The following is a 21670-nucleotide window of genomic DNA, read 5'->3' on the forward strand; positions in this document are numbered from 1 at the left end:
TGAAGACAGCCTCTCCGATGTATTAAATAACTCCAAGATAGCGTAAGTTCTCAAAACGCCATGATTCCGCCCCATCGAGAATGAAACAGAAGATAGGCAACAGCGAGGCGTATCTTCGTTCGTCTGCGAACGTGCAACGAGCGTTCAAAATACTGTCGTCTGCTATTTTATTCTGTTATCTCTATTGAATTGACCTAGTTACGGTTGTCTGAGTTATACTAGCTATGCAGAACTATGAGAGGAGAAGTTTTAAAACGCGACAAAATATACCCATATGCCAACAATAATTTAGCAGACGACAGTACTAGCGAAGGTAAGTTCGGTCGTCTGCAAACATGGGACCGACCGTCGTCTGCGTCTAGTTCGTTGTGTTGTGCATGGCTGGTTGCGCAGTGTTTGCGTTTTATGGTCTCATATTTTGTTATGTGAAACGTTTGTAGACTACTTCGGAGGTGGACTATGAATGCGGGTTGGCAGTGAGATTTTAAAAGCTCCTCGCAAATGTTAGTCAGTGAAAGTGTCACACTATGGACCCATGTGGGAGTGCTTCAGAGTTTACAAGCTGACGGCTTGAAGGTAAGCAAGAAAGTTCCTTTTATAGAGAAATTGTTAGACATCTTGTCGAGACAAGGTTTCCTGCCATGTATATTTTCTATCTCAGGACGCTTATGGCAATGCCGTAGACGGACATGGCCGGCGTCTCATGCTTTTGGCATTGCAATGAATTTTCTCAAATTTGCCACGAACTTGCATATTTCTCCAACATTTATTGTTGTATTGCTCGGAAAGAACTGTTGAGGCGAGAAAAAAAAGAAGAAAATGGAAGCAGGCCGTGTCGCCATAACATAGTCCTCGTCAATTTCTAGATTATCATTGTTTTTTCCATGAGCCTACAGTAGTTTGTTTCTATGTCGGCACTTGCGTCTCTTCGTTTGTGCCTCCATATTTTGCCGGGTCACCAGTTGCGCTCCGAGATTATCAGATATGCGATTACTGTTGCCTGCTCTCGGACAAGATGCGCCACCATCGTTCCCTTATCGGACCCTCACCGCGCGAGCGATTTCTGCAACAGCGTTCGGCAGGATTTTACTGCATCTTTTCATCACATATAACGTAGCTAGAAGCATGTCTGTCCTCCTGGAAGGTTCGTTGACACCTCTGCTGCAATTCTACGGACTGTTTCGATCACGCGAAGCGGAAGCAAATGGGAGTATCAATAATATTTAAGTCAAGTCGGGCTTGTATTGTATCAACTTTCGGCATCGTTCTATCGCGCACGTGTAACTAGTAAGTGCATGAGGCAGTGAAACACAGAAGGACAAATAGAATACCTAAGCCTCACAATGCCCTGTTACATATCTAATCACTTCCCGTCATCGAATACAGGTAGGGTGTCGTTGACGATGCTCTGGAAGGTCACGCGATCTCTACGATCACAAATACTCCCATACTGTTCGAAAGAATGAAATGTTAGAGATGTGCATCGTATACCTTCATGGGGATGGGGAAGAAATGCGTACAAACTTTCTTGTTGGAAGAACGGTAACACTGTCCTGTGAACGTGTCACTCACTCACTCACTCACTCCATCACTCACTCCATCACTCACTCCATCACTCCATCACTCACTCCATCACTCCATCACTCACTCCATCACTCACTCACTCACTCACTCCATCACTCACTCACTCCATCACTCACTCACTCACTCCATCACTCACTCACTCACTCCATCACTCACTCACTCACTCACTCACTCCATCACTCACTCACTCACTCACTCACTCACTCACTCACTCACTCACTCACTCACTCACTCACTCACTCACTCACTCACTCACTCACTCACTCCATCACTCACTCATGTACTTACTTACTTACTTATGTACTTATTTGTTTATATTTCCCGCGAATGACATTTACGCTGAATATAATTGGTTTGCTGTCACACCGGAGCATTTAAATATCGTTGCACGAAAATGACACTCGCTTACCGAATGAGTTTGGACAACTCATTCGCGTTTGTCTTTCATGAAACTGCATACTCCCTATGGCAGAGGAACAGTATCAACAGCAACGTCAAGTAGTAATAGAAAAAAAAAATAATAATAAAACGTAAATTAGAAGTTATCGACGACACGCATTTTACGAGTTTATTCTTGACATTAAAGAGGATGACTTTACACAATTTGCAAAGAACTACTCTCGTTCCCAGTTACCTTCCGCGTCTTAGTTTCACGTCGGCCATATTTAGTTTGTTGAGCATACTTTGAACCCGAATGTCATCACGAATAGTTATGGCTAAAAAAGGAAATTCGCTTCCACGCAATTTTTGAAAAGGACCAAAATTCTCCCTCAGAAGGGCGGATAATTGGGCTTCTTTAGTAGCTTAATAGTAGATAATAGTAGATAATTGGGCTTAATTCAAAGCAAAATTCTCCAGCAGAGTGCGTTACTGTACTTGACGAATCGACATTGCCATCATTTATGAATATATAAAGAAAATTTATTACATTAACCTGATGATATGTACAGTGCAAGCAGTAAATAACAGTGGTATATACAGTGAAGCCGGTTAATAACATGCAACGGATGACAGTGGTATAGACAGAGTAACCAGTTAATAACATACAATGAATAAACAGTGGTAGATAAGAAGAGACAGCGCCTTTATGAATTATGACAGCATTTATGAATGAGATTTATTTTCTTTCCTCCTTCTCTGTTGAATTGAATGACATTCACTGTGAATGTCATTTGCTGGAAATGACATTCAATTTCCGGTGTGACAGCGTATAAGAAAATGATGTGAGTCGACTGGAATATCTATAGACTAGAATATTAGTCTGGAAACGTAAGAAGGCTTATAGCGGCCGAAGACGGATGCTACGTCGACCGCTAAGCCGGCTCACGATCCTCGTCTCCTGGAGAATTACGGTATTACGAAAAGACACGCGTTACATTTTTGGGAATTTACGGGTCGAATTCGAAACTTGGGGGGATTAGGGGAGATAAGCCGTTATCGTCCGAGTAAACGCATCTAAAGTTCGCAAATTCGCGAACGAATAGTGTAAGAACGGTGGTGACCCCGAACTTTTTTTTTTTTTTTCGTTTTTCGAGGCAGAACGTTCTCTAAAGAATAAAATGAGTTCCTGCCAAAGAACGACGAGTGAAGGATGATCTACAGTGCGAGCTCGGGGGGGGGGGATATGTTTATTGAGAAGAAAAAAAGCAAGGAAAGGTTAGTCAGGCAAAGACCGACTTGCTATTCCTTTCATAAAAAGGGACGAAAAAGAAAGGAAAGGGAACGAAAAGATAGAAAGAAAACGAAAAGATAGAAAGAAAACGAAAAGAAAGAAAACGAAAAATAAAGAAAGCGAAAAATAAAGAAAACGAAAAATAAAGAAAGCGAAAAATAAAGAAAACGAAAAAAACAGGAAAGAAAACGAAAAGAAAAGAGAAAACGAAAAAGAAAATAGAGGAAAGAAACACGCACGTACACACAGACAGACACACAAAAGGGCCTTAGAGGCTGGTCGAGAGACCGGTGGCACGGAGAAAGCTCAAGAAGGCAGTCGTAACTGCCCCCTAAATTGTGCAGGGCCGGGCCGAGCAGGGTGGCCAAAGGCGAGGACGCGAGGGGCTCTGTTCAGCGCCACCTTTGAAAAATCCTTTCCGTCGTGAACAGAGCGCATCGCAGAACGAGAGGACGTCGTGACGTATACTACTCTCCTCACGTGACCAGTGACGCTCAGCGGCACAGCTCTATAGCATGTATAACAAACAAGGCACGGAGCCTTCTCCACGTCACGCGATAGAATCGTGCCTGCGGCGGCTTTCTCCGACCATTTTTTGTAAATTCGATTGCACAGCTATAACGCGTCGCCGAGCGAAAATATTTTGTGAACATCTTGACAGACGAGGCAGGATTTCGCTGCGACGTGAAATGTCACCTAATTGCTCCTTTAATAAGCCTATTCGAAAGTTAAGTGTAGCTAGTTGTTGGCCATGTCGACGTAGTTCGAGATTATAAGGAAAAAAAAAAGCACTACGTTTTAGAAATTTTGGTTCACAATTGTTTCACAATTGTGTGAATATGCACTGGGTTTAGCGCGCATTTGCTCGCAGTTATGCTCATTATATCTAGAAAATTTGCATACAGCTATAAAACTGTACTCCTGGGAAAGTTAAGTCCGCCCGCAATTCTAAAGACGCCTGCGGGCTTAGGACCACACATTATGAGTCACAACGTAACCATTTCTGTTTGAGAAAATTTATTAGACGAGTCATACTATAGAGCATACTACGAGTACTAATACTAATACACACTAATACACTACAGCGGTTTTCCCGGCGATTTTAATCCAAGTGCCAGTTAAATTAATCCATGCCCCATTAAGTTTGCATGGCACATGGATTAATTTCGATGGCGCTCGGATCAAAATCGGTGGGAAAACCTGTAGTTGGAATATAGTTATAATGCACAAGATACAAGGTATATATGGTTGCATGACTGTGGGACTGTACATATGACTACACGACTATTTCTTCCTTCTGTTGTTCTTTATAGCTTCTTCACTTCCTCTCTCTCCATAACTGTTATGGACGGACCTACAAGGCTGTACATGTTGGATTACTCGATCTTACGTCCATGTTTACTAGCTCACTATGCTGCTAGCCCTACTGGATTAACTTTGCCCACCTGAGTGTTCTTCCACGTGCGCTGATATCATCAACCTACGGAGCACCTCGCGTAATGTCCCTCGCGGTAGAACCAGACTTGTACAAAATAGGGCGCAAAAGTATTTAAAATAAGATACTAAATACTCTACGGAAAAAGTATTTAAATAGAGTACAAAATACTCAAAACTGAAAGTAATTTGAGTAGAGTACAAAATACTCAAAACTGAAAGTAATTTGAGTAGAGTACTAAATACTCTAAGAAGTATTTAAGATACTCTTTAAAGTACTTTAGTATTAGCAGTAACTGAAACGCGTATTCTGAACGTGGCCTTAAAGATGAAGGAAATAAACTTCATCAGCCATGCATATCTTTCATTTGCAACGTCTTGGTGTCAAGTAATGTTTGGTGAACTTTGGTGAACCCAAGTAAACTTTGTTGATATGTTCTGACCCAAAACTTCGTAATCCCTCCTGTATGTCGGTTCGGGTCTTTCAACCTCTGGCACATGTTTATTGCTTTGATGACCAAGGAAATAAATGCCGGGATTATCTATTACCTAATCCCCTGGTGATTCACCTGGCAATATGAATAGGAACGGTTTTCTGACGAAGTTGGCTATTGACAAGCAAGGCCAGGCTTGGGACCAGCCTATTGTGCAAGAGGATAAATGACAGATTCGCGAATTCCCGAAAAAGGAAAAAGAAGAAAAAGGGGGTTAAATTCCGGTGAGCTGAAACTCTCGGCACGGCGGGAAGCGTGCTGGATATGGCTTGACGAGGAAGGAAAGTATTTTGAGTACTGAGTAGCAAATACCGAAAAAAGTATTTTAAATACATTAAAAATGCTTGTCGCAAAAAAGTATTGAGTAGAGTACCAAAATACCGGAAAAAGTATTTAAAATACTGTATTTTGAGTACGTACTCAAGATACGTACAAGTCTGGGTAGAACGCTGTGTCCACACCATGTCACCTGAATGCTGCTTTGTCGTCCACAGGGCATTGCGTTAACCAACCGCTCCGTTCAAGTTCCTCATAATGAGTCGGGACAGTGTCTGGTTTAAGACACGTATAACTCCTACATTCCAAACGTCGGGACATGTCCTCTGTCCCATTAGCGACATGAAAGGCGGTCTGGCTTACACAAGGCCTTAGTCCTTACTAGTCCTTCCTTCCTCACGACTTACAGTTTGAGCGATTACCACGTCCGGGGAACTGACGTTCAATTATGCATATTACAGCTTTCCAACGCGTAAGCGCTCTGTTCATCAATCATTCTATTTTAGCGACGTGCGATTGTTTGGACTTAGGGTTTTGGACCCGTTTTTGCGATCTGATTTGTTTAATGGCTCTTGTGGGAGTATGGAGAGGGAACCGCATTTGAAAGAACGTAAAAGGGCTAAAAAAAGATCGTCATAAGAAGTAGAAATTAGGATTACAAGACGTGGAATAAATATTAGCACAACAAGAGCAGCGCCCAATCTTGGTAAGCAAGGGAGCTTCACTCTCGCGGGTCCGAAACGCTGCTTCCCTCGGCCGCCAGTTTGTGACGTCACGTCGTCCACCCAATTGTGAGACGCGGGCCTTCTTTTCCCTTTTACGTGGCGCGGCCCATCCCGCGTCTGACCAGAAAGCAGTCGATCAGTCGCCTTCCTACTTCGCCGTAGCAGACGATTCTTGGTAGCCAATAAAAGTGCTCGATGATCTGATGTCACAACACGCTAGACGGAGCCTGGAGCAGTCGCCGCCGCTGCGTGCACTGCAGTTCCGTATATTAAAAGGGAGTTGTGGCCATTAGGAGGAGCCTAACAAAGATGCTCGTCCTGCCAATCAAACTTGAGGGATTTTTTTTTATTTGTTGTTGGCTTGCTGTTTTCTACGGGTGCCACAATGGCACCAAATTTTCCTAATGATTTTCAAAATTCTCAAAATTCCATGGCAAAACATTTTCGTAAATCACTTCAATTTTATTCTGCGAGTATATACTCTCTTGTAATTATCTTGGAAATCACTTTCAAATTACCCTCTAGTATTAATGTTCACGTGAAAGGAATATGTTTCGTCATCCTTGGTAGGCCTAGTAAAGACGGCGATCGCAAGAAAAACGCCACGGATGCCTAAAAATTAGCATTATATAACGTGCTTTTATTCAAACACACACCTTTGCGCGTTCTTGATTCCATCTTATGTTTCAAGACTAAAATATAATACTGGCAGTCGGTTCCAACACGCTCCCAACAACCGGCCACCCAGTTCTGCTAGCCAGTTCTTCTGTTCTGCGTCTTCCCGACATGCCCGTCTCCACCCAGATGGCGGCGATAAAAGTGGTCGCATAACCTATTGTGTAGGTAGGTGTCTTGGGATGTCAGTTTTCAATCCAATCCAATCCAGTTTCCCGAAAATGGCGGCATTGCAGTGAATGCAGGTTAAACATAGCTTGGATAGCCTGCGCGATAAATAACGAACTGTATATTTCTGCTCGTGATTGGCCAGAGAAATCAAAACGTGGATGGAACTTCAGGCATAGGCAGGACCCATTAATGGCCAAAATCCTCTTTTTATACACAGCTCTGATACGCTGTTGTTAGCTATTTTCCCTCGGAATGCGCGCTTCCCAAAATAAATGTTCCGCGTGGCAGGTCTTTAAAGTAGTATGTTGATACCACGCGATACGAACGGATGTGTGTTCGAGGTGTCTTCCATGCTCTGTTAATAACAGGCGACCCTTACATCACTGATTACGCAAAACGCCGCCGCGCAAAGCATGCTGGTAGGCATCTATCAGCCTTATCAATCGATATCAGTCATCGCCACACAGGGGTGGCGCTCAATGTATTGTTCCGTAGACGAAAGCGTGCTGGGCGAACGCAATGCATCCTGGACAGGTCCTGGTCGCACGTCACAGCAAACGTCTTGGCACACGTGACCTTAAAGATGGCGGCGCCCGTGATTGGCAGGCAAACCATTTGTAAGCAACGCGGTTGTTGTTTCTGCGCGACGTTTTGGATGTCTTTCGATCACGGTAATTATTTTTATCCGATAATCTCGCAGTAAAACGTGCAGTTTTGCCCATAAGGCCTCATACTGTTTACGACTTCCAAATATGTGATGACGACAACGCGATAAGACTCACCGAGCCGCCGATGCGATGTACTTAAACTAAGGAGAAATGGGCTACCATGTTGTGGAAGAAGCACCGCATGGTTTACGCTGGTAAAATATGTTCATCTCTTGGCTTTATGACGACAGAGATACGTCGGTAAGCGGCAAAACGACGTGTAAACAAAGTCACATGACCTCAAAATGACGTTTCCTATGACGTGCGACCAGGACAAGATGGCAGTTTTGCCAAAAACACCCGCTTGAGGGTAGTTACAACAATGGCGGGTTTGTGTCACCCCTGTGGTCGTCGCGTTCTTCCTGCTTCTTGACAACCGCAGCAAAGTGTAACCTCGAACCGGTCTTCTCGTGACGTCACATGTTTGTCAACAGAGGGTCGTCTACAAATATATATGGCGCGTGCTTGAACTTTACGACCCTGAGGAGGTATTGATGCCGTCTTGGAGGCAACCTGTCTCGCCTGTACCATGCAGGGTTATTTGCAAATTCGTAATTAGATGCACGTAGGTTGCTTTCTTTGCATATCTCGTAGGGTGTCTTTAGCAAGCAATTTATAAGTACATACCCGTGTCAACCCTAAAACAGAGTCACTCCACCGGAGAAACTATTCTGCAGCGCCACCAGGTGTCGCCTATACTGCTGCCTATAGTTTCGGTGGCGGCGCACTATCTTGCTGCGAGGTACAGTGATGCGGCTAGCTGTTGCAGCCAATAGGAACAAGCGCAGGACAGGGCTTAAATGTGCAAACGCGCCGTTGTTGTTAGGTTGTACACGACTATATATAGTTGTTCAAGTGGTAGTCCTGGGGTCGTTGCAACAGACTTGAAATAGCGGGATTAATACCAGCCCACGTTATACTTCCAAGTGATTATGCGTATAGTACTTAACAACACCCCCAAGTGAGCGACGTCTGAACCATACACCTGCACTTTCGCAAACAACATGGCAGAGTGGATATAGTGTCCGCTCGCTGGTCGTAGCTCCAATGTCACGAAATCCCCCTGAAGTCGGCCCAGGCAGCAAACTATCCCCCTACCTGTCAACCGTTTCTGCTGTCCTGTCTCGGTCTGCCTTTGTCTGTACATCATGGCCGCTGTCGCTTTGCGGTGAACTGAACAAAAAACTGCGGTCGGAAGCGAGGTTTGTCAGGTTGGTTTGTATCGCTGTATTTATATCGTTGTATTTGTAAAATTCTATCGTTGTGCATCGCGGCGTTCCAGCGAACGATGCGTAACCCAGTGGAAGATACATCGGAAGAAAAGAGATTTATTTGGGTTTTATTATGTATAATTATCAGAGCAGAGGTGACCAAATGCCCTGACGATCTTCTCCCTCACCTCTATTTTTTGCCAGCGGAGGTTCCTCCTCACACCAGATTTCAATCTCACCTCCGATTTTCTTTCCTAAGAATTTTTCTAACCTTACTTCACCTCAATCCTTTTCCAGAGAGCTTTCGTCACATTACCTCCGCTTCAACCCTTCTTCTGAAAATTTTCCTCTCCTCACCTCAATCTTTTTCTGAAAGCTTCCCTCACTTCAGTGTCCTTCATGGAAATTTTCTTGTGCGTCCTTTTCGTTGCTTTTGTAGGGGAACCCTTTGTTCCGCGTAGCGATACAACAGATGTCGCGAACTTTCTCGAAACCACAAAGTTTGGGTTCGAATGGTTCGACGAACCTTTAATTTATTATTATTATTATTTTTAACCGTTCAAGCAGGTTCGCACGATTCGAATCGATTACGGAGCAGAAATGTGAAATAGATGCAGTGTAAAGAGCAGTGTGACGTGCCGACGGACGCGACAAAAACACTTGTTTTTTTCTTGTTGGGTATCTTGTCTTTGTCGCGGCAGTGTGACAGCCCCTTTATGGTCTGTGAATCGGGAAGCACTCACTTCCGTGTCTTACTAAATGTCATCGGCCGCCTTCGGTAGCTCAGTCGGTAACCTGCTGATCCCAAGGTCGCGAGTTCGAACCCGGCCGAGGACGGTGGCAACTTGTTGGAAGGGTACAAGTTGCTTTGACACGCCGTCTTTTAACACGCTGTCATTCAACGTCGGTAGGGGCGTTAAATGTCCACCAAATGACCACTGTGACGTCGCTCATGATCGCAGTTGTCTCTCTTCGTAAAGCCCCGAATTATTACTAAATGTCATGGCCAAGGGTCGACCATTGCACAAAGAGCGATACCGTTGTCACTCGTGGTCTCTGGAAAGCCTGAAGCGCACACCCTTTTGTGACAAGTAACATAACCGCATAAAGTTTCACAAAGAGGCATACGCCTCCCGCTTTCACTTGGCAGAGGACGATGTCATTTTGGATTTTTGTTGGTAGTTAGGTAATTGGGGTAGATTTACACGCAAGGAGCGCGTCATGCGGTAGAGTTTGTTATACTAGTGTAGAGGGCGCGTTACGAAAGCAATTGGCAGTTCATATCTTAATATATACAAAGATACTTTAACTAACCTTGTTAATTAAAAGAAAGAAGCTGTTATGCTAACTTTGGGGAAATCAATCACATCGCCAGTGTAAAGGAGGACGGCCTCTCTTTAAAAAAGCCGTCAAGGGCAGTCCTGTCCTGCCGTCAAGTCTTGTAGCCATAGTTCTGAATACCCTACGGCTAGTTCGTTTTTTTTTTTCAATGCAGCTTATTTGTATTTGATATTCAAAAGTAATATGTTTTATATCTAATAGGAATATGTATTTTTGCCACTAACGGTTTCTCCGCACCGCAGTTTTCTCTCTGGAAAATTTCCTCACTTCAAACGTTTTCTAGACATTTTTCTCACCTCAATCTCTCACCCGAAAAATTTCAGCACCCCACCCCACCTCCTATCTTTTTGCGAAAGTTTTCGCTCATTTAACCTCGCCTTAACCTTTTCTTCCTGAAAATTTCCCTCACCTCACTTCATTACAATCCATTTTCTAAAAAAAATGTCACCTCACCTCAACGTTTTTTCTGCAAATTTTCCTCAACTCGCCTCACCTCAATCTTTCTCTGGAAAGCTCTCCTTACCTCACCTCAATGTCCGTGTGGTGGGGGATGAGGGGTGGGTCCTTTCGCCGTGGAGCGACAACAATGGAACCGTACGATCACTGAATAAGGTGAGCGCTGTGCCCTGGACCCCAATGCCGTATTCATCACGAGTTTTAATTGCATTCATCCACATAATACCGCCCGCAGGAAGAAAGTTGTTATAATATTTTAAGAAAAAACCCTCCCTGGAACAGCACCGCAAGCGATACTGCCCAGACGACCTTTTATCGGCCGCGCATTCAAAGACACGGCCCACCCGGGGGAGGACCGCGTTATCAAAGGGCCCCTCTCCAGCATATGAGGGACCGGCTCCTATTTGCCTCCGTCCACCTCTTACACGGAGTTGAAGGGAGACGTGAACATAATAAGAATAGCACTATGTTGAGTGCAGAGAACAATCTGGTTGCAAATGTAACATTTATTTACCTTTCATGCACACTGACAGGAGGGTAACTTGAGTAAGTGAAACGTGTGCTCTAGTAACGGTACAAAAATGTGCTCATTGCGACATCGAGAAGCAGGTTCTGGAGATGTCATGCTTCAGGTGAAAGGTCTGCTTTTGGGGGCGTGTCGGGGTTGGGTCGCTTCTCGACATATGCTAGCCGAAAAAAGTGTCCGTGAACCCGCTCAAGAAGCGGCCTTGTTGAGTACCACCTCCCTCAACACCTAATTGGCCACCAACGCCAACTTCAGCACCGCCATGTCCGCCGACACCACCGACACCTAGTTGGCCACCAATGCCTACTCCAAGACCACTTTGTCCTCCGAGGCTGCCTCCTAGTCCACCACCGACGCTTACTCCAAGGCCACTCTCTCCTCCTACACCACCAACTCCGACTTGGCCACCAACGCCGAGTTGGCCACCAACGCCTACTCCAAGACCGCTTTGTCCTCCGAGGCTGCCTCCCAGTCCACCACCAACGCCTACTCCAAGACCGCTTTGTCCTCCGAGGCTACCCCCTAGTCCACCACCGACGCTTACTCCAAGACCGCTTTGTCCTCCGAGGCTGCCTCCCAGTCCACCACCAACGCCTACCCCAAGACCGCTTTCTCCTCCAAGGCTGCCCCCTAGTCCACCACCGACGCTTACTCCAAGGCCGCCCTGTCCTCCTACACTGCCAACTCCCAGTTGGCCACCAACGCCTACTCCAAGACCACTTTCTCCTCCAAGGCTGCCTCCCAGTCCACCACCAACGCCTACCCCAAGACCGCTCTCTCCTCCGAGACTGCCCCCTAGTCCACCACCGACGCTTACTCCAAGGCCGCCCTGTCCTCCTACACCGCCAACTCCCAGTTGGCCACCAACGCCTACTCCAAGACCGCTTTCTCCTCCAAGGCTGCCTCCCAGTCCACCACCGACGCCTACTCCAAGGCCGCCCTGTCCTCCTACACCGCCAACTCCCAGTTGGCCACCAACGCCTACTCCAAGACCGCTTTCTCCTCCAAGGCTGCCTCCCAGTCCACCACCGACGCTTACTCCAAGGCCGCCCTGTCCTCCTACACCGCCAACTCCCAGTTGGCCACCAACGCCTACTCCAAGACCACTTTCTCCTCCAAGGCTGCCTCCCAGTCCACCACCAACGCCTACCCCAAGACTGCTTTCTCCTCCGAGACTGCCCCCTAGTCCACCACCGACGCTTACTCCAAGGCCGCCCTGTCCTCCTACACCGCCAACTCCCAGTTGGCCACCAACGCCTACTCCAAGACCGCTTTCTCCTCCGAGACTGCCTCCCAGTCCACCACCGACGTTTACTCCAAGGCCGCCCTGTCCTCCTACACCGCCAACTCCCAGTCCACCACCAACGCCTACTCCAAGACCGCTTTCTCCTCCGAGACTGCCTCCTAGTCCACCACCGACGTTTACTCCAAGGCCGCCCTGTCCTCCTACACCGCCAACTCCCAGTCCACCACCAACGCCTACTCCAAGACCGCTTTCTCCTCCGAGACTGCCTCCCAGTCCACCACCAACGCCTACTCCAAGACCACTTTCTCCTCCGAGACTGCCCCCTAGTCCACCACCGACGCTTACTCCAAGGCCGCCCTGTCCTCCTACACCGCCAACTCCCAGTCCACCACCAACGCCTACTCCAAGACCGCTTTCTCCTCCGAGACTGCCTCCCAGTCCACCACCGACGTTTACTCCAAGGCCACCCTGTCCTCCTACACCGCCAACTCCCAGTCCACCACCAACGCCTACTCCAAGACCGCTTTCTCCTCCAAGGCTGCCCCCTATTCCACCACCGATGCTTACTCCACCTCCTCCTCCGACACCCCCAACGCCGATATGACCACCAACACCTACTCCGATGTTTCCTCCTCCTCCTACCCCGCCAACACCTACTTCTAAGTTACCGCTTCCTCCAGTCGCGTCGACTCCTACTCCCCCACCAATACTGCCTCCTCCACCGACACCTACATCAGGATATCCAGGCCAAGGGGCTTGGGTGACTTGTCCCCAAGGTCTTTCGGTGACGTCCGGCCATGACCAAGGTCCTTGGGTGACTTGTTCAAATGGCCAAGGCCCTTGGGTGACTGGTTCCCACTGCGTGGGTCCTTGGGTGACTTGTTCAAATGGCCAAGGTCCTTGGGTGACCTGTTCTATCTCCTTCTCACCTGGGAGCGTCACGATTCCCTCTTCGCCTCCACCACCAGGTTTCCCATCAGGGGTTGTAATGTCCAAATGGGACTTCCCAGCACACGGCTGACACTTGCATTGAACTGGCCGATTGAACCGCTTGGAAATTCTATCGCCGTTCGGGCATGACAGGCGTATTTCCGTAGGCGCCCATGACGTCGGCGTGCAGCACTTACAATCTGGATCGAAAACTTCAGTGTCACCTGAAACAGTGAAAGCATGGTGAGCATGTTCCTAGTAACCTTGTAAATGTCATCATTCTTCTTCATTCTTATCTGCCAAGACAAAGCTCAACAACAGCCTTTCTGTAACGTTTCCGCTGTGTACGCGACTTACCGTAATTAAATGCATTCCTTTAAACATTGTGCATCGACATGAACGCGGAGTTGAAATATAAAATGGGAAATCAGAAACAACGGCAACTATAAGAACACGTTGACTGATAGGAAATCACGCAACTTTCCTCTAACACAGTTTGGCATGATGTGGCACCTGTATACGGAAGAAATGGGCTGCCTTTGGGGAACCGAGTCTGTGCAGGAGATGCTCAAGGCTAATACGCGTGTGATTACGGTATTTCTAGCCCCAGTTTGCAAACCCCGAAGACAGCGACAGACAATTTGTCCGTGATGTGACAGACACAGCGCCCTGTAATCAAGGAAATTCTGCAAAATCATCGACTAGATCTCCCACTGGAAGGGCTTTTTCGGAATACACAAACCTTGCTCTTTCGGTTACGAATAGGACGTACTTTCACTAGATTACAATTATACAAAATTGGCTCTCTTGATAGCGCAAACTGCAAACACTGTCAGCAATCCGAAACTGTCGAACACACCCTGAATCATTGTCATGCAACAACGTTTTCCCAATCCATTAAGTTCTACACTTGTAGTTTCCATGCTTGACCCATGATTGAATATACGAAATCTTCACGTCACAGTTCGTTCTAACTGCGTGTGAAAGCACTGGTTTGCCGAGCCATTAAGTCCGCTATCACGTTTTGTTCCGAACTGTACCGGGACCGGAGTCTGAAGTTCAATGCCATGCGTTCTGACAACTCCTAATGTATTATTGCTAGTGTGTTCTGCCCAGTTATCAGCCCGTGGAATCTTCAGGTAGTCGTCGAACTTCCCATGCAGCACAATGTACTGAAAGTCGAGTGCAATAGGGGTGGACGGGTAGCTGGAAGACGTTGAACGAACTGGTGAAACTAAAGAACATTGATAAGACACATACCGTCCACCCCTATTGCACTCGACTTTCGGTACATTGTGCTGCTTGGGTTGTTCCCTGCAACTTTATTTTGTGGTTCTGATTGGGGAGTGACAACGCTCAAAGATGTTGATATTGGTACTGAATATCGCACGCATTATCGCCTACTTATCGTCAGAATAGTGAAGCACAGGTGAGGTTTCCTGTCTTGTCGTTTCGTTTAAGTTCAAAGGCAATCGCTATTAGTGTACGCATCGCAAACGCAGTACTTACAACCCCTACTTCGGCCGCAGGTGGCATTGCAGATAGAAGCAGCAATGAACGAGTGGCCACCCTTGCGTCAATTTCAGTAATATTTGTAACGTGTTTTTACGAAAGCGGTGCAGAGCCAGTAGCAATAAATTGTGAGCGATTAATTAATAGCGGAGTAATTACCCTTTCCGTAGCGTGCACGCGACACGCATGTCCCTACGCATTCGTAGGCGCCCACGACTGGCTTCTCGTTGACGCATCGCCCTCGTACTTCGTCGTCAAACACGAACAGACCTACAGTGTTTCGTGGTAGGATAGCCACTGGGACACACTGTTCCTCCACCACTGTAAGAGGAAATGGGAGTATTGTATCATATCATTGTATTGTACATATATTGTATATATCACTGTATCATATATTGCATCAAACAAGCCCACAGATGACGACCCAGAGGCTTAAAAAATATTTGGCACCTAGGAAAAAAGTCAGGGCTGGAACGGTTAAGGCGAACAGGACCAAGAATTCAAAGAGTCAAAATACATTATCTACCCCGATATCCACGCTGCATATGGGGTGGCAGCTAAGTGCCCAAATCTTTCGAAATATGTAAGGGACCTCACTACCGCTAGGGGGCTACCTAGAGGCGCCTCCTAGCGACAGAGTACGGCACACGCGACAACCATTCTCTTCCGCCTTCATTCTGCCTTACCCAACCAGGCACAGTTGTGCCCAGTATGTTCACGTTCGTCATCTGATCTATTAACACGAGGGTCATTTTCTAGAATACTTCAGCTGAACATTCGCGAAACGTCATAACGTTCTGCTGCCATGTGAGTCACGTGTCATGTCTTTTCGTGCTCTTCCAACCACGGGGAATTCTTCTAGCCACAGGCTGTTCGTTGCAGACGACCCGGCCGATGACGTCGTCCGCAATGTTCGCTGCACCGATGTTCGAGTGCCGTGCAAATAGACACAGCGGAACTTCCGCCCCGTGGGCCTTCTATCCCATCAGAATATTCCGTCGCTCGTGTGGGCACGCCGATACGGATACGTTCTGTGTACTCCACCGCACCACAACCCTAACAGCTACGGGACATCTGTTTTCCTACCTTACGAAGAAAATGGGAACCTTTTCAGTTAAAGCAGCAGTTCTACGTTCCAGGAACGGTCGGACAAAACCACGACCCACTAGATTATATCGACCATGTCATAGGCACCCCTTCCCAGCGCCGCATTTGGAAGCTAGCGGTGGCGCTGCTCATCAGCCCAGTTATTGCTTCCTCTACTTCTACAATACTTTGTACTTCAGTTTACCTTAGTGTTTCTGTACAAGTGGTGGATACCCCTCGAAAGATGTTTGATTCTCAAGTTGATTATCATAATCATTCTTCACGTTTTCATAGGAGCTGTTGCTGTCGTCTGCTACGGTAGTCGTACGTCCGCTTCTGCGCGTTCAAAATTCAAATTTCCATCGTCCAATCACGATGTAGGTCTCGCGGGCCGATGAGTAGCGCCCCTAGCGGATCGTGCGGACGGGCTCCTCATAGGGGTTGCCGATTATGACATGGTCGTTATAATCCAGTAGGTCGTGGACAAAACAAACAACCCTTTGTATTCCGACACGGGCTTCGATGATTGGACAGAAAGAAGAAGCAGCACGCATGGTGTACACTACGTAATTACACCGGCTTGCGGTCTGTGTATCCACGAGAAATGCGGGCGTCTACATTGCTGAAACGTTTCTCCTTCACTCACCAATGGGGACGGTGCAGATCATGCAGCACTTTTCCTTGTCGAAGACAATTTTGTCCTGTAGAGAAGAATACGTGTGAAGAAATATGAGCTGAGCAACTGCAAAGTGGGTTCTGTTGTACGAGTTCTTTGTCAATTACGGGATTTGCTTGCAAAGATCAACGCACATTGATAATAGGAGTTACCTGGACACGGCTTCAGGAAATTAGCTGCCTATGAAGGTACATTACTACTGTATAGCAGAACAGTGTTGCCAATGTCCTTTTTGTTACAGATATACTAAATATTATTTTTCGTTACACGTGCCACTACCATTGAATTATGTCGGGAGTCACCGATTTTTTAACTGAGTTCGAGTCTTGATCCGCGAGTCAAATGGAACTGACCAAAGCACTGCCGTACACTGTAAACTTTTTCACACCTTTAAAGGTGCGCGCTATGCACATTCAATCTGGTTGCGTAACATTGCATCTCCAGTATGATATTTTACAAAATTCGGAAAGCATTACTAAAGATCAAGTGTCAATGCAAATCTTGCTTTCATTATGTCTTGGATATCGTCGGTACGAGCTAATGCATATATGCATCGCTATCGATAATCGAGCACGCGCAAGTGTCTACAATACTGTTGAACAATGTTGAGATGTTGCAAGACTAAATTTTTTGAGGACAGACAACACTCGAGTAAAGAAAATTTGTGCGAAACCGTGCTCCACTATGATGTTACCAAAATTACACCTAAAAAGGCGTGCGCCATGCACGCTATTACACCTTTAAAGGTGTGAAAAGATTTACAGTGTAAAAGCACTGATCGCCTTCCTGGACATGCGCCTAGGTCCTCGCCGTGATGCTCATCGTTGTACTTGCGCCGAATTACTTCTAGCCATTACTTTTAGCAATGCGGTAGAGTATCGCCTGTTGCGGTGTAACACCCCAAGTATTGTTATTGTGCCCTGTTCGGAATACGAGGGGCCCCTATAACCTGAGGCTCCTTGCTATCACGGGATCATCACATTTTCCTTACTGGATAACAGCAGCAATCAAACAAGCCGAAGAGCAAATAATTGTCCTACTTAATTCCCGGTCTACAATGCGCATCCACGAACATTACTGGATTTAAAAAAAATACTATAGTGTTAGCAGACCGTATAGATGACGTGGCTCCCGAAGTAAAGCATATACACGGTGCCCAATGAACTGGTAAGATTCTGAGCCACGTACGCTTCCATTGGTTCCGATAGGTAAGATAACTTTTACGGTAACGTTATCACCGGTCTACTAAGAACCCCAACAACGCCGAATACCCTTTGGATATACGAATAATGTCCTAACGGCTTCGTACGTCCGACGGTTGTCCCTCAGATATCCGTCAGACGTACGAATACGATATTCGACGTTGTTGGGGCAAAGACCGGGCCTCCCTGATCACGCGCACCGCTGAGGCGAAACCGCCGGCGCTAACAGTGTGCAGAAACTGCAGAAAATGTCTGTATTGCCGTTTCAGCAGCAATCAAAGCACGTGCGTCGTCTATGACTAGTCTTTATTACGTTTACCCACGGACGCAGTGTTCACTCAATTTCAATAGACCTCTACCCAAGAAGCGTCACCATGACGTCGGTATAGGCACGACTGAAAACCGAAACAAATCGGAAGGGGAGGGCTGGGCTCCACGAACGGGCAATTGTTCGCTGCCTCCTATTGAAAGAAACGTAGGACCGAGTGTCGCGTCCCTCTCAGGGACCATCGTGATCCCCTCAAGACCGTGGCTATCGCGGGCGCGACCTTGTTCGCCACTAGCTTTGAACGTAGTTCAACTCTACCAAATTGGTGGCGCTGTTGAGCACTATGACGTCATTTGTTTACAGAATTGGGAGAGGTCTATTGAAGATAATCGGCACCCGTTTCGTGATACTCCCGGAGCAACTGCGCTACCTTTGTGTACGAGGTCTCTACCCATTCTTCGTGTGCTCGGGTTCGTCACCCATCACCCAACTTTTCTCTTTTTCTTTTCTTTGTTATTTACCCGAACACCGAGTAAGGCCTGTGTGAAGCGGATAACCGAAGGCGCGAGGTTAGAGATTGCGCGAAGTCTTGGGTGAAAAAAAAAAAAAAAAACAGCGACGCATAATAAATAACGCGCACTGTCTATAGAGACACCTTTTACAACGCCGCGGTTTACACAGGGGAGTACTGTACTCGACAGCTCTGACTATCGCTGCTACTCAACTACAACGTTGAAATAAGGCATCCCCGCCGAAGCGGCACCCACCTGTGGGCATTCTGGAGGTACGGGTGCGCACGGAGGACTGGTGTACGTGATCACCAGTTCGCCGAACTGTCGAGTACATTGGGCAACGTAGCACTCGCGCGTCGTCGAATTCCACACACTGTTTTCGGGGTACAGGATGCCGCCTTCCTCGCACGCTGTCTGTCTGCACGCGGCGCAGCACTCGCCGGGCTCCAGTGGTACCCTTTCTGTGTTCTGTAAGCAATCCCGTTTGCGTTACTCGGCAATAGCAAATGGCCGTGAAAGGTGATTTGCAGAAAAGCAATGGACACGACGTATGAGCAATTTTTTTTTCTCCTATCATCATCAGCAGCAGCAGAAGCATCAGCATCGCTACGTACTTTAGGACATGCTGGGCAGGTGATGGTATGTTCCACTTTGTGGGCTTCGCCATACTCGTTTTGTTCGCACTCCACAGATTTGCACGGGTCATCTTTTGACTGCCATCGTTCGTCAGTCTGTTAAAAGCAATAGGTCTACGTATAGTTCACATCGTTCCATTGTGGAAGCCTTCCCAATCGGTTTCAAGCATTTACAAGAAAGGGTAGATCAACAGCCACACTCTTAAAAATGAACTTCACCTCATAGCACGCTCCTAGCCAACCATTATTTCGAATGATATCGTTATCTGCCCTGATTTGTTGAAAACGGGGGGCGTACGCCATTTCTGTGACACTTATGCTGTTCATAATTGTCACAGAAAAGGCGTACGCCCCGTGATTTCAACAAATCAGGGCAGATAACGATATCATTCGAGATAATGGTTGGCTAGGAGCGTGCTATGCGGTGAAGTTCATTTTTAAGAGTGCAGGGCTCAAACGTGTTAATTGATTGACGCTTCATAGCACACTCTAAAAACAGAACTTCACCGCATAGCACGCTGTGAGCCAACCATTGCCAAGAACGATAGGGTTATCGATTCTGATTCGAAGAGACACGGGGGCGTACGCCTTTTTGTGGCAATTTTCATGTATCCAAATTGCCACAACAAGGCGTACGCCCTCCTCTCTCTTCGAATCAGATGCGATAACCCTATCCTTCGTGGCCATGGTTGGCTCACAGCGTGCTATGCGGTGAAGTTCTGTTTTTAGGGTGTGCTGTGAAGCGTCAATCAATTAACACGTTTGAGCCCTGGCTGTTGATCACGAAAACAATATCAAAACAAAACAGCATCACGAAAAAAAAAAAAAAGGCGAGTAAGATACGAATAAGTATGTAAAGCAAGTTAGGTACACTTACGGTGCGCGAGTTCCCGAACTCGTCCTTACACAGCAGGCGCACTATAGTAGGACAGCATGCTCCAGGCACTTGATAAGTGGTAAGTACGTAGTCCTAAAAGTATATAAGCGCATTATGTAACGTGCACTGCAGACGTGCACAACATACTGCAGTAAGTATTTAAAATAAGATACTAAAAAAGAATTTAAAATAAGATACTAAATACTCAACGTAAAAACTGTATGAAATAGCGTACAAAATACTCAAAACTGAAAGTAATTTGAGTAGAGTACTAAATGCTCTGAGAAGTATGTAAGATACCCTTTGAAGTACTTCAGCACTAGCAGTAAGTGAAACGCGTATTTTGAACGTGGCCGTGTACCAATGAAATGGATGAACCTCATCCGCCGTACTTGAGCATATCTTTTATTTGCAAGGTCTCGGTGTGAAGTAATGTTTGGTGAACTTTGAGAAACTCGAGTGAACTTTGGTGATATGTTCTGACCAAAAACTTCGTAATCCCTCCTGTATGTCAGCTCGGGTCTTTCAGCCTCTGGCGCGTGTTCATTGCTTTGGTGACCAAGGAAATAAATGCCGGGATACTCTTGTACCTGATTGGTACAAGAGTACGGGTACTCTGGTACCTTGGATTCACCTGGCAACCGTTTTCTGGAGAAGGGGTTGGTATATTGACAAGCAAGGCCAGGCGTGGGACAAGCCTATTGTATACAGGAGGATAAATGACAGATTCGTGATTTCCCGAAAGAAAAAAAAAAAAACTGGTTTAAGTTCTAGTGAGCTGAAAATCTGGACACTGCGGGGAAGTGTGCTGGGTGCGGCTTGACGAGGAAGGAAAGTGTTTTGTGTACTGAGTAACAAATACTGAAAAAAGTATTTTAAATACTTTATAAATACTTGTCGCAAAAAGGTACTGAGCAGAGTACCAAATACCGGAAAAGGTATTTAAAATACCGTATTTTGAGTACGTACTCAAGATACGTACAAGTCTGCCTACATGTAACGTACACGAGATCATTTTTTGTAAAACATTGTCAGGATTGGCGTCATTGCTGTCTATATTAAACTCTGCAAAAGGCTGATTCTATGGTACATCTTACACTATAGCATAGCCGGGGGACTAACTATGTACCAAACTCAGGATGCGGTTAGTTCTCGTAAACTTTTGTATAACACAATAATATAAATTAAAGAAATATATATAAGGGTTCCCTGCGCTCATGTTCGGCCGATGTAATGTTCAACATTAATGACTTTCCTCTCTGGTACATTCATCCACGCGCTCGAGTACAATTGATTTATGTGCAATCACAGGTTGTGGAGCGATAACTGTTCACTGCCAAAAACGCGAAACATGAAACTGCAAGACATTCCGTAACATAGTTCATCTTATACTGCAGCTGAGACCACTTGGACGCGTAGTTGCCCAGTAGTTGTACTTTTTTTTACACTTGTAA

At 46.3% G+C, this 21670-nt stretch overlaps 2 protein-coding genes across 3 annotated transcripts in view; one reads left to right on the forward strand and one right to left on the reverse strand.

Annotated features, from left to right (window-relative positions):
- The first annotated feature begins 372 nt into the window (after positions 1 to 372).
- LOC135398939 (tRNA (guanine(6)-N2)-methyltransferase THUMP3-like) overlaps positions 373 to 21670 on the forward strand; it is a 283535-nt gene continuing 262237 nt past the window's right edge. The window contains exon 1 of the mRNA XM_064630515.1: positions 373 to 576. Coding sequence (XP_064486585.1) covers positions 502 to 576 — 75 coding nt within the window. The 5' untranslated portion in view covers positions 373 to 501. The remainder of the gene's footprint in view (positions 577 to 21670) is intronic.
- Positions 11233 to 21670, reverse strand: part of LOC135398935 (hemocytin-like) — a 70921-nt gene continuing 60483 nt past the window's right edge. Inside the window, exons 50-56 of one of the 2 annotated variants that reach the window (XM_064630508.1) lie at positions 20217 to 20309; positions 19319 to 19435; positions 18960 to 19172; positions 16693 to 16747; positions 15120 to 15281; positions 13387 to 13672; positions 11233 to 13356 (exon numbers count right to left, since the gene is read on the reverse strand). In XM_064630508.1, coding sequence (XP_064486578.1) covers positions 11433 to 13356; positions 13387 to 13672; positions 15120 to 15281; positions 16693 to 16747; positions 18960 to 19172; positions 19319 to 19435; positions 20217 to 20309 — 2850 coding nt within the window. In that variant the 3' untranslated portion in view covers positions 11233 to 11432. Of the gene's footprint in view, positions 13673 to 15119; positions 15282 to 16692; positions 16748 to 18959; positions 19173 to 19318; positions 19436 to 20216; positions 20310 to 21670 lie in introns of both variants that reach the window. The other variant, XM_064630507.1, reaches the window with a different exon arrangement.

This window comes from Ornithodoros turicata, chromosome 6 (assembly GCF_037126465.1).
Source record: "Ornithodoros turicata isolate Travis chromosome 6, ASM3712646v1, whole genome shotgun sequence".
NCBI lineage: Eukaryota > Metazoa > Arthropoda > Arachnida > Ixodida > Argasidae > Ornithodoros > Ornithodoros turicata.